Here is a 14,039-nt window from a genome sequence, read left to right on the forward strand (position 1 = left end):
GTCCTCTATAACTTTTTCCTGCAAATGCTGTGTTATGTGACCCCCAAAACGTGAGAGACTTTAAGATTCAAGTGAAGACAATTGCGAATTAGAGTTTAAAGTTTGATTAAAATAATATGTCATTTTTATGTTTTTTCTCGCTAAAGCAAAGCGCTTTTGGTGCTTAACCACGACTCTATGATGCAGGTACATGGGAACCGTAACAAAATTGTGCTTTTGTCACACACTTACTGAAATGAGTAAACTTTTCCCGTTTCCTGGGCCTTTTCGGTGTTGATTTGGCTCATTCAGCATGTTGTCTAGTCTTTTGGCGGTGTTTCTCGCCCCACAAAGCGTTTTGGTTCATTACAGCGACTCTCTGATTTAGATTCAGAAAAGACCGAGGACTTATTATGCTTTATTTTATACTGAAATGAGCAAAACAGAGTACAAATACGTGTCATTCCGCGTCCTGAGCCTTTTCGGTGCTGTTTTGGCATCCAGCATGTTATTGTAGTGCTCTTTATGGTCATTGCAAATTTCTGCATTCTCTGTCCTCTATAGCTTTTTCTTGCAAATGCTTTGTTAGTTGCCCCCTGAAAAGTGAGAGACTTTCAGATTCAAGGCAAGACAATTGCGAATAAGAGTTTAAAGTTTGATTAAAATAATGTCATTTTTATTGTTTTTCTCGCTAAAGCAAAGCGCTTTTGGTGCTTAACCACGATTCTATGATGCAGGTAAATGGGAACTGTAACACAATTGTGCTTTTGTCACACACTTACTGAAATGAGTAAATCAGAGTACTTTTCCCGTTTCCTGGGCCTTTTCGGTGTTGATTTGGCTCATTCAGCATGTTGTCTAGTCTTTTGGTGTTTCTCGCCCCGCAAAGCGTTTTGGTTCATAACAGCGACTCTATGATACAGATTCAAGAAAGACCGTGGAATTATTATGCTTTTATGAAACTTATACTTAAATGAGCAAAACGTGCAAAACGTGTACGTGAAATTCCGCGTCCTCAGCCTTATCTGTGCTGTTTTGGCATCCAGCATGTTATCGTAGTTCTTTCTATGGTCATTGCAAATTTCTGCATTCTCTGTCCTCTATAGCTTTTTCCTGCAAATGCTGTGTTATTTGACCCCCAAAACGTGAGGAACTTTAAGATTCAAGGGAAGACAAGTGCGAATAGGAGTTTAAAAGTTTGATGAAAATAATGTCATTTTTATGTTTTTCTCGCTAAAGCAAAGCGCTTTTGGTTCATTACAGCGACTCTCTGATGCAGATTCAGAAAAGACCGAGGACTAATTATGCTTTTGTGACACTAATACTGAAATGAGCAAAACAGAGTACAAATCCATGTAATTCTGTGTCCTGAGCCTTATCTGTGCTGTTTTGGCATATCTAGCATGTTATTGAAGTTATTTCTATGGTCATTGCAAAATTCTGCATTCTCTGTCCTCTATAGCTTTTTTCCTGCAAATGCTGTGTTATTTGACCCCCAAAACGTGAGAGACTTCGAGATTCAAGGGAAGACAATTGCGAATAAGAGTTTAAAGTTTGATTAAAATAATGTCATTTTTATGTTTTTCTCGCTAAAGCAAAGCGCTTTTGGTGCTTAACCACGCTTCTATGATGCAGGTAAATGGGAACTGTAACACAATTGTGCTTTTGTCACACACTTTACTGAAATGAGTAAATCAGAGTACTTTCCCGTTTCCTGAGCCTTTTCGGTGTTGATTTGTCTCATTCAGCATGTTGTCTAGTTTTTTGGTGTTTCTCGCCCCGCAAAGCGTTTTAGTTCATTACAGCGACTCTCTGATGCAGATTCAAGAAAGACCGAGGAATTATTTTGCTTTTGTGACACTTATACTGAAATGAGCAAAACAGAGTACAAATACGTGTATTACCGTGTCCTGAGCCTTATCTGTGCTGATTTGGCATATCCAGCATGTTATTGAAGTACTTTCTATGGTCATTGCACATTTCTGCATTCTCTGTCCTCTAAAGCTTTTTCCTGCAAAAGCTGTGATATCTGACCCCCAAAACGTGAGGAACTTTAAGATTCAAGGGAAGACAAGTGCGAATAGGAGTTTAAAAGTTTGATGAAAATAATGTCATTTTTATGTTTTTCTCGCTAAAGCAAAGCGCTTTTGGTTCATTACAGCGACTCTCTGATGCAGATTCAGAAAAGACCGAGGACTAATTATGCTTTTGTGACACTAATACTGAAATGAGCTAAACAGAGTACAAATCCATGTAATTCTGTGTCCTGAGCCTTATCTGTGCTGTTTTGGCATATCTAGCATGTTATTGAAGTTATTTCTATGGTCATTGCAAAATTCTGCATTCTCTGTCCTCTATAGCTTTTTTCCTGCAAATGCTGTGTTATTTGACCCCCAAAACGTGAGAGACTTCGAGATTCAAGGGAAGACAATTGCGAATAAGAGTTTAAAGTTTGATTAAAATAATGTCATTTTTATTGTTTTTCTCGCTAAAGCAAAGCGCTTTTGGTGCTTAACCACGATTCTATGATGCAGGTAAATGGGAACTGTAACACAATTGTGCTTTTGTCACACACTTTACTGAAATGAGTAAATCAGAGTACTTTCCCGTTTCCTGAGCCTTTTCGGTGTTGATTTGTCTCATTCAGCATGTTGTCTAGTTTTTTGGTGTTTCTCGCCCCGCAAAGCTTTTTAGTTCATTACAGCGACTCTCTGATGCAGATTCAAGAAAGACCGAGGAATTATTTTGCTTTTGTGACACTTATACTGAAATGAGCAAAACAGAGTACAAATACGTGTATTACCGTGTCCTGAGCCTTATCTGTGCTGATTTGGCATATCCAGCATGTTATTGTAGTACTTTCTATGGTCATTGCACATTTCTGCATTCTCTGTCCTCTAAAGCTTTTTCCTGCAAAAGCTGTGATATCTGACCCCAAGACGTGAGAAACTTTCAAATTTAAGGGGGAGACAATCGCGAATGAGTGTACCTGCACTTTAAAGTTTGATTTAAATTATATGTCATTAATAGTTTTTTCTGGCTAAGGCAAAGCGTTTTGGTGCTTAACCGGGATTCTATGATGCAGGTGGATGAGAACTGTGCAAATCAATCGTGCTTTTGTGACACAATCACTAAAATGAATAAATCCGAGTACACTTCGAGTGTCCTGAGCCTTTTCGGCTTTGTTTTTTGATGCAGCATGTTATTGTGTTTTTCGCGGTGTTTCTCGCTCTTCAGGGCGTTTGGGGTCATTATAATATTTGATGCAGGTACAAGAACTACTGTGGAATCTTTCATTTAAATGAAATTCATTTAAATAATATGTCATTTTTATGTTTTTTTTTGCTAAAACAAAGCGCTTTTGGTTCATTACAGCGACTCTCTGATGCAGATTCAGGAAAGACCAAGGAATTATTATGCCATTGTGACACTAATACTGAAATGAGCAATCCAGATAACAAGTCCATGTAATTCTGTGTCCTGAGCCTTTTCTGTGCTGTTTTGGCATCCAGCATGTTATTGTGTTTTTTTGTGTGTGTTTCTCGCCCTGCAAAGCGTTTTGGGTCATAACACTGACTGTCTGATCCAGGTACAAGAAGACTGTGGAATCATTATGCTTTTGAGACACTATTACTGAAATGAGCAACTCAGATTACAAATCCATGTAATTCCGTGTCCTGAGCCTTATTTCGACATCCAGCATGTCATTGTTGTTCTTTCTGTGATCAATTGCACTACTGTGTTGTCTATGTCCTCTTTTCGCTTTTTCCTGCAAAGGCGCTGGTATTTGACCCCCAAACCTGAGAAACTTCTAGTGGAAGATAATCCGCAAATGAGTGGACCTAGGATTTGAAGTTTGATTTAATTAATACGTCATAAATAGGTTTTTCTCGCTAAAGCAAAGCGTTTTTGGTGCTTAACCACGACTCTGTGATGCAGGTACATGGGAACTGTAACATAATAATGCTTTTGTGACACTATGACTGAAATGAGTAAATCAAAGTAGGTACTTTTCCCGTGTCCTGAGCCTTTTCGGTGTTGTTTCGTCATACACCATGTTGTCGTGGCTTTTTGGTGTTTCTCGCCCCGCAAAGCGTTTTGGTTCATTACAACGACTCTCTGATGTAGGTTCAAGAAAAACTGTGGAATCATTATACTTTTGAAACACTTTTACTGAAATGAGCAATTCAATGTACAAATACATGTAATCCCGTGTCCTGAGCTTTTGCGATGTTGTTTGCCAATGCAGCATGTTGTTGTGTCTTTTTGGTGTTTCTCGCCAGCAAAGCGTTTATTTTCATTACTACGACTCTGCGATGCAGGTAGAAGAAACTGTTGAATCATTATGCTTTTGTGACACTGTTTCTGAAATGAGCGAATCACAGTACAAATCCACGTAGTTCCGTGTCATAAGCCCTTTATGTGCTTTTATGGTATCCAGCATGATATTCTAGTGCTTTCTATGGTCATTGCACCTTTCTGCATTCCCTGTTCTCTTTAGCTTTTTCCTGCAAAAGCTGTTATATTTAACTCTCAAAACGCCAGAATCTTTCAGATTCAAGGGAAAACAATCGCGAATAAGTGTTCTTTAAGCTTAAAGTATGATTTTGAATAATATGTCATTTATAGGTTTTTCTCGCTAAGGCAAAGCGTTTTGGTGCTTAACCAGGATTCTATGATGCAGGTGCATGAGAACTGTGCAAATCAATAATGCTTTTGAGACACACTCACCGAAATGAGAAAATCAGAGTACACCTCCCGTGTCCCGAGCCTTTTCGGTGTTGTTTTGTCTTACAGTATATTGTTGTGTTTGTTTGTTTTTTTTTTTTTTTTTTTTTTTTTTGGTGTTTCTCGCTCTGCAAAGCGTTTTGGCTCCTTACCACGACTCTGCGATGCAGGTAAAAGAGAACTGTGGAATCATTATGCTTTTGTGACACACTCACTGAAACGTGTAGTTTAGAGTACATTATCCGTGTCCTGAGCCTTTTCGCGGTTGTTTTGTCATACAGTCCTGTCTTTTTGGCGTTTCTTGCTCCGCAACGCATGATTATGCTTTTATGACATAAGAACTGAAATGAGCAAATCAGAGTACAAATCCACGTAATTCCGTGTCATGAGCCTTTTATGTGCTTTTATGGCTAAAGCAAAGCGTTTTTGGTCTTTTACAATGACTCTATGATGCAGATTAATGGGAACTGTAACAAAATTAAGCTTTTGACACTACTACTGAAATGAGTGAACCAGAGTTCAACTTCCAGTGTCCTGAGCCTCTTCGTTGCTGCTTTGTCATACAGCATGGTGTTGTTGCGCTTTTGTCATTACACATCAATACCTCTGCTTTCTCTCTCCTTTTTAGCTTTTCATATTTGACATAGAACACACACGAGTTACATCAAAATGACTTCGGAAACAGTCCAACATGTTTTCATGAGAACTTAAAGAACGACTTAAAATATTTTTTCATTTTCCTTTATCGCTCTGCAAACCTTTTTTCTTTCACTAAACAGGTCCATTGGTATTGCCGTCCTCACTACTTTGTCACTTAATCACTTCTGTGTGATCTATGTTGTACAAAAATCCATCTTATTCACTGTTGTGCGTTTTCAGTGTTGTTTTGGCATCCGGCATAGTACTGTTGTGATTACTGTCATCATTTCATATTTCTGCTATCTCTGCCCTCCGTAGACTTTTCCTGTGTTGCATTCATATCCAGGAGAAAACAATCGGAAAAGGTGTGTTCAAGAGTGATTTTGAATGATGAACAAAAAGCTTTCAAAATCAAACATCAAACGCTTGAGTTACCTACAAAAAGCTGACAGACGCAATAAAGATGTCTTCAGCATCTCAAATCATAAATTGAATCATGACATGGTGTTTTTTGCTCTGCAAAGCCTTATATGCATAAAACTGTGATGTGCTCTTTATTTCGATCAGTATTTAATTAACACATAATTGCTTTTAAGCTCATGTCACATAGCTTTAGGTAATACTTTTTGAATGAGTTGTAACGACGTGCTATTTCACTCTGCAAAGGTAGAAACTCAGCTATGGCTTCTAAAAACATGAGCGGTTGTTGCTTTTTAGTGAAAAAATTACAATATTATCACTCACAATATTTTTATGTGCTTCAGAATGCGATATCAGCAAGTTTTACTGCCTTTATGGTACTTGGAACTAAAACGTGCAAAGCTGTACATTGTGACCACAAGATGGCAGCATGTGACTACAAGTGAAATCACCGCAAAACAATTTCATCTTCAGTATTCAGGCTGAACAATATTGAACCGGAAAGGTGCCTTGCAGAAAATGCGTTGAAAGGCTGACACCAAATACTGCAATGCAAAACTGTGAAATTAATTGCACAAAAGCAGTGCATGATAAATGAAAATGCAAAACATGTAAAATAAAAGCTACATCAAGTTGTGGTACAAGGCAATGAATGACCAAATGTGAAATAATATTGCACAGAGCTGCAAAAACATTTGCCTGTGGAAAGACAGGGAAGATCATTGTCTTTACACCCCGGGAATAAACTACTTTCTGGGAAGAAGAACCAACCACTTCCACAGTAAGTGATACTTCATCATGTAAAGCCTAAATGAATACACACAGAAGCATGCATGATGCATGCACACACACACACACACACACACACACACACACACACACACACACACACACACACACACACACACACACACACAAACGAAAGTTGAGTTTATGTGTATATTCACGTGTAGTCTATTATTGTCTCATTTTAGTCTGTTGGAGCTATTCAGTGACCTGATCCCCATCCATTCACAAGAGAGCGCCACAAGAAAAAGATCTAAACCACCCCAAGCTACAACCTCACAAGTGAGGAACACCTTAGCTACATTGCTACAAAAAATAAAACAAAACCAAAGCAATCAAAAAAAAAAAAAAAAAAAAAAAGGGCAAAAAGGTCAACAGGAAAACACAGCAAGACATCCAGCCATGTCATTTCTGTAAGGCTCGCCATGATGGTAACCCTGATGATCCAAAGGCAACAGAGGAATGGATCATCAAGTCTCTAACTGCTCGGTCAGGTGCCATGAGAGCTATGGCGAAAAAAACGGCATCTGTGGCGATGATGGCTTCACCTATTAGGAATGTGTCTAAATTCGTGTTTTAAGTAACAGTTTTTGCATAAATCCCATTTTAAGGCCTGGTAGGTTGCAGTTTTTACTGTTTTTATCAAAGTGTTTTATGCCAGAGTTCACATTGCCATTTGCGATGAGCATATCAGTTGGTGTCTATTTATTCATTCATTTATTCATCATTTACTATGTAATTAATTGTCCTGATAATATGAAATTGTTCTAATAAATTATGTTGCCACATCGATAGTTGTTTTACAATAAAAATTAATGACTATCCCTTTGCAGCTGGACTGGCCCAACTTACCTGATAAGCGTCCCATTTTACCTGATCAGCTGACCCATTTTACCTGAACTCTGCTTGTGTAAAAGAGTTGGAACAGCTGACCTATCAAGACCTATCAAGGGCCTAAAAAAAATTTACTGCATAATTCCAACACAAAATGTAAAGAAAACAACCATTATTATTAGTCATAAAACCACATTTTAATAGAATGCATTGTTTTTGTAAATGCCTGAAGCTATTTACCAAGAAGTGGCCCAATTCAGCTGATGTCACCCTACATTGTGACCACAAGATGGCAGCATGTGACTACAAGCGAAATCACTGCAAAAACATGTCTTCATCTTCAGTATTCAGGCTGAACAATTTTGAATTAAAGATACACCACCCACCCACCAAACCCAGTTATGAAATTAATGGTACAGGCGTAATTTTAGTATGTTCTGTCTTGATGTGCGCGCTGCACAGGATCTCATGTGTTCACCTCTGCTTTATTGTTCAAACGGTGGCACAACAGCAGCCTTTGGTTTTCTCTTCAAGACCCTCAAACCTTTTCTGAAGATTTTCTGAGTTTCCTATCTCTCATTTACCTGCAGGAAGCCTTGTCTCCATTGTAACTCCACATCACTCATCCTTCCTTGCTGGACATGACTAACCTGTTTTCTTGAGCTCCATGTCATTTAAATCCTCTTCACCTTTGGCTGCTATAGAAATACAACGACAGTTACAGACAACATACTTTAAACAATTGTAAGAATAGAATAAAATAGAATAGAATAAAATAGAATAGAATAGAATAGAATAATTTTATTGTAATAGAATAGAATTTCCCCAAAAGGAAACTTAGTTAATACACACAATGAAAATAACGTGGATTTGAGTCTTAATGGTCAGCGTGTGTGAGTCCCTCCCCTATCCAAAACAACTGCGGTTTACGTCCCCGACCAGATTTCTTCCCCGATTGTCGGGAGTACCGAATCTGGGTTAAATCGGGCGAGAATCCTGTAGTGTGAGCCAGGCTTTGTAGAGACGGGGCCCAGTAGGAGCGCAGGCTGCCCTCACATGCGTTGAAATGTGTGTGACGCGTTGCTATGGTAACGCGCACAGAGGAGTGATACAACGGTGATTTAACTTGCCAAACTAACTTTTCAACTGGCGTGCATTAGACCAATCTAAGGCACGCCAGTTGACATTGGAATTCTCACTGACCATAGATACAGTCGGCCTACAGAGGAACGCCCACAAAACGTCATATCCGGTTTGCACCGCGGGGGAAAACAAACCGTCTTCCACCATGCCGAAAAGTTGCTGTTTACCCTTTTGCACATCAAATAAGATAAAAAATCCAAGTCTCAAGTTTTACTTAATACCGAACAGAAGCACTGAGCCGAGGAGAAGAACGCGGTGGCTTCAAGCGATCCGGCGGGAGGATAAGTTTGGTCGCCTGTGGGATCCAAAATCCAAACATGTGTACGTCTGTAGTCAGCACTTCATTACAGGTATGACAACGTTGCTTTCACAGAATTACAGTGATATGTTTTTCGTTGTTAACTTGAACATTAACGTGAATATTTAATGAACAGTTTTAAGAGAAATTTTTGCTTATATATTGCTTATATATTGCTATATCACGCATGCTACCATACTACGTCACAAAGCTAAGCGAGAATGCAGCAAAATACAGCTGTGCTATTAACATTGGTGATAGCTTACCAGGTTTACACAGTAAAAAGGTTTATTTCGTGAGCTTTACTCCTATATCTTGTAATTTTGCGGTTTGATTTTCCCCTTCTTATTTCGTTTGTGAACTGTTTTACTGTAGGCTTAAAAACCGAGGACACCGCCCACCCGGACTACATTCCCTCACTGTTCCCAAATAGAAAGGCAAATTCTCCAGATAAAGCATTGAAGAGGTTTGAGAGAAGGAGGAAGCGTGAGGATGCTAAGTCTGAGGCTCATCCAGCCTGTATCCAACCAGAAGCCCCATCACCAGAAGCCCCATCACCAGAAGCCCAATCACCAGAAGCCCAATCACCAGAAGCCCAATCACTAGAAGCCCCATCACCTCTTCAGAATTTAGAAAGAGAACAACTTTATGACGAAATAACTAATTTAAGGAGAGAAAGAGACCAGGCCTTGAAAGAGCGAGATGATGTCATCAGACAACTTGAGGCGTCTAAATTTTCAGCAGACACTGTGAGAGGCAATGATTCCAAATGTAAACTAATGACAGGACTGTCATGGACAGTATTTGACACTCTTCACCAGTATCTAGTACAGTTTGTTAAGTCCCAGGAAAATTCAAAGTTATCATCACAAGACCAGCTCTTTATTACATTATTGAAACTGCGACAGAACCCTTCAACTGATTTGATATGTGGAATATTTGACCTGCCCCATAGCACCTTCCTGGATATTTTCTCCCGGTGGTTGGATTTGATGTATGCCAAAATCTCCTTCTTAATTAAGTGGCCTGATAGAGAGTGCATCAGAAGCACAGTACCAGCAGAAGTTCTCTTCAAGTACCCCAGACTGACTGCAATCATTGACTGCTTTGAGATCAGAATTGAACACTCAAAGAAGCTGAAAACTAGGTGAGGCATTTTTCTATCTCATACCATGGGATAAGTGTCAGATGTTTTTTGTAATTCTTACCTTGCTGTCTGTGTATATGCACAAAGTTTATTAAGCAGTTTCACTGAAAACTTTCTCAACCCACAGAGCTATCACCTACTCAAAGTACAAAAACTGGACAACAGTGAAGTACTTCATTGCATGCCATCCTTCTGGCTCAGTCACATATCTCTCCAAAGGCTGGGGAGGGAGGGCTTCGGATGTACATATCGTAAGGAACTCTGACTTCCTGTCTCCAAAGTTCCACCAGGCAGGAGATCAGGTAACAGATTCATTTTATGAAATGTTTGATTTTGCTAATTTAAGTCTTACTTTTGTATTTATTTATCCATAGTTAACATTTTTGAGTTGCTGTTGGAGTAAAGTAGTAACAAATATTCATGTGCATTTCAGATTTTAGCTGACAGGGGCTTCACTTTGAGGGATGACTTTGCTGTTTTGGGCGCACAGCTTATTACACCATCTTTCACACAAGGCCGAAAACAACTGTCAGTTGAAGATGTTGCAGATTCTCGTGTGACTTCAAACATCAGAATTCACATTGGTAAGTATACAGAGTCAGCTGTCAGATTATTACAGTAAATATATTTATTTATTATTTTCATGGATAAAAGTTAGTTAAAGGGACTATGAGGAGTTTCTAAGTAATTACAAAACAATCTCACTTTTAGATACATTTATGTCTGATCAAAATACACACTAAGATGAGTTTTACAGCATCAAAATATGTTATCTACAAATGCTATTCCTTAGCTAAGTGGTCGGGTTGGACAGAGCTGGACTGGTCTGGATACTCAACTTCGGGAACAAGACAAGTAAAACTGGAACAAATTTATATTTTTTCTCTTAGAGCACGGGGCTGCAAGTAGAGCTATATAGCCGGCTACAAAACTACGATACTAAGCTTTCCAAAAGTTGCTTGTTGATGTCTCATATCTTTTTGTCGCCGGTAATAGATTCTCCTCATAGCACCTTTAATCAAGTTGCTAAATAACATTGTACGTTAGAAACACACTTTTCTATTAGGCTAACTAAAGAACTGAGGAACAACAAATAAACAGATGTTATATGTGGCCTGCAGAGAGGGTTATTGGTGCCCTGAAGAGCCGGTACCACATTCTTGACGGCCCACTTCCTCTGCGCCTGGTGAAGAGACTGAAGGATGAAAGACAGAAGAGAGAAGAAGCCATGATTGACAGAATTGTACACGTCTCAGCAGCGCTAATGAACATGTCTAGCAGTATTATGTACAACAGTTCTCAGAGTAAGAACTTAACCTGTGTGCTGTGATTTAACATTGAGCATTAGAAAAAAAAATTCTGCAAACTTATTTATACAACAAATTAGTCATTATTGTACCAGGTGTGCCTTTTAACAGGCTTCAAAGAAGATATAATGAACATCTCTAATCAAAGGCACCTGCTGTTTGTCTTTCTACAGATCCCTGAAAATATCTCAGTGCTGCTCTGCTGCTGTACATCCTGACCCTCTGCCTCTGATGCCTGACGCTCTGCCTCTGATGCCTGACGCTCTGCCTCTGATGCCTGACGCTCTGCCTCTGATGCCTGACGCTCTGTCTCCGATGCCTGACGCTCTGCCTCTGATGCCTGACGCTCTGCTGACCGTTGTGTTGCCTGGTGCGTTACTGAACTTAATTGAGAAGGAATACATCTGTGTTAATTCTCATTCATCCAGGTCATGGTTATTATGGTTATTAGATACTCTATATTAGCAAAAGTATTCGCTCACCTGCCTTGACTCTCATATGAACTTAAGTGCCATCCCATTCCTAATCCATAGGGTTCAATCTGATTGCACAATATGTCCAAAAGTATTCGCTCACCTGTCTTGACTCACATATGGACTTCAGTGCCATCCCATTCCTAATCCACAGGGTTCAATCTGACGTGGGTCCACCCTTTGCAGCTATAACAGCTTCAACTCTTCTGTGAAGGCTGTCCACAAGGTTTAGGAGTGTTTATGAGAATTGTTGACCATTCTTCCAGAAGAGCATTTGTGAGCTCACACACTGATGTTGGACCAGAAGGCCTGGCTCTCAGTTTCTGCTCTAATTCATCCCAAGGTGTTCTCTGGGGTTGAGGTCAGGACTCAATGCAGGCCAGTCTACAGCAGACTCTGTCCTCCATGTCTTTACGGAGCTGCTTTGTGCTCTGGTGCTCAGTCATGTTGGAAGAGGAAGGGGCCAGCTCCAAACTGTTCCCACAAAGTTGGAGCATGGAATTGTCCAAAATGTCTTGATGTGTTCTTCTGGAAGAATGGTCAAAAATTCGCATAAACACTCCTAAACCTTGTGGACAGCCTTCCCAAAAGAGTTGAAGCTGTTACAGCTGCAAAGAGTGGACCGATGTCAGATTGAACCCTGTGGATTAGGAATGGGATGGCACTGAAGTCCATATGTGAGTCAAGACAGGTGAGCGAATACTTTTGGACATATTGTGCAATCTGGAAAGAAGGTCTTTAGGGTTCACTGCACCTTCTGCATAGAATTATCTCCAGACTGAATTTCAGATACAAAATTTCATGTCTCTGCATGTCTTTATATCTTTAATGAAAATTCTGGAATAGAGATTTCCTGAATGTAACTGTTTTTGTCGATGACTTGTATTGTTTTCCTTACTCGTTTTTTTACTGTATTAAGTCTGACTAACCTGGTTACATAAAAAATAAATAAATAACTACCTGTGCTCCATATATCTGACCTGTGTGCTGCCTGCTAAGAACAAACATGTTCAATACTTAGCATGATAGATACTTTTGTTTCTTAGGTGACTTATGTTATGACATTTTAACACATTGATAGGGAATTCAATGACCTACCTGCGCATCTCTCAGCTCAAGAAGTCCGTGGGAGATGTGTTGTGACCAGAATTTTTGCAAAACATTTGTTAAAGAACTAATAAAATCCTCATCTCTTTGGACTCGGAATATCAGGCAGGTCTGGGGAGTCCAAGTGATGAAGTCCGCATACAATCGCTTGGTCACAAACATCTGCATTTGGACCTATCAAATAAAGCAAATATACATGTTTATATATATATATATGTACATCTCTATGTATCTATGTATCTTTGTATCTATCTATCTATCTATCTATCTATCTATCTATCTATCTATCTATATATATATATATATATATATATATATATATATATATATAGAGAGAGAGAGAGAGAGAGAGAGAGAGAGATTGATAGAGAGAGCGAGAGCACAGTTCTTTCAGGAGGTACTTGTTTATTCAACTTCTGCTACTTTTTCTATAATTTTTATAATATAGCAGTTTTAATAATGTAATGTAATAAAATAAAGTCCTACTAAATGCTATAATTAGTAGAAGTGTACAGGTATATGCAGCTGAAATATTATAATACCTGAGTGAAGTATGCATGATCTTTCTTCAAGCTCATCAGGCTTTCCAGGTGTCCTTTTTTGTCCTCAAGCCACCTTTGGTACCCACTCAAAGGGTCTTGCCCCCATCTGTAAGGACACTTTGCCTCCACAACACCCTCACCACAGCACTCACATGACACATAGCTGTCACAAGAAACCCCCAGGTATGGCATGGATTGGCAAATACGGAAGCCAGCCTGCTGTATTACCAGGTTTCTGTGTGGGGAATCTACTGGGGCACAGATATATATTTTTGAAGACAGGTTGGCTGTTGCACTCCCAACTCCAAGAGCATATTTATATGTATCAATGGCATCTTGCTCATGGTGTCTCCCCCACTGGATCCAGGGCCTCATTATTGGCTTGTGAGTTTGCTGACAGATTGTGTTGAGCAGTGACTCGCTTGGACTTTCCGCAGCTGCTAGGACACGGTGGGCTATGGAGCCTGTGATGCGACCAACCCGCTCTTGGTGCCATTGCACACAGGATGCCTGCTGGATGGTTGCCCTCTCCACATTTTGAACCTCCTCCTCAGTCACCTGGTGCAAGCTAAAACACCATGGCTTTCTAGGTGGTCTGGCAAAATCTTTGAAACTGTTTAAAACCACAGCATCAGG

General features: G+C 39.5%; 1 protein-coding gene across 1 annotated transcript; it reads left to right on the plus strand.

The window, feature by feature from the left end:
- The first annotated feature begins 8,651 nt into the window (after positions 1 to 8,651).
- On the plus strand, positions 8,652 to 11,884 carry LOC141792055 (uncharacterized). The gene is made up of 6 exons (XM_074672818.1): positions 8,652 to 8,879; positions 9,203 to 9,974; positions 10,102 to 10,276; positions 10,408 to 10,558; positions 11,096 to 11,278; positions 11,455 to 11,884. The coding sequence occupies exons 1-6, from the start codon at positions 8,675 to 8,677 to the stop codon at positions 11,460 to 11,462; spliced, it is 1,494 nt and encodes a 497-aa protein (XP_074528919.1). The 5' UTR covers positions 8,652 to 8,674; the 3' UTR covers positions 11,463 to 11,884.
- The last annotated feature ends 2,155 nt before the right edge of the window (positions 11,885 to 14,039 follow it).

The sequence above is a fragment of the Halichoeres trimaculatus genome, unplaced genomic scaffold, assembly GCF_033239565.1.
Source record: "Halichoeres trimaculatus isolate MK-OKI-2021-1 unplaced genomic scaffold, fHalTri1.1 fHalTri1_scaffold_6, whole genome shotgun sequence".
Taxonomy (NCBI): Eukaryota; Metazoa; Chordata; class Actinopteri; order Labriformes; family Labridae; genus Halichoeres; species Halichoeres trimaculatus.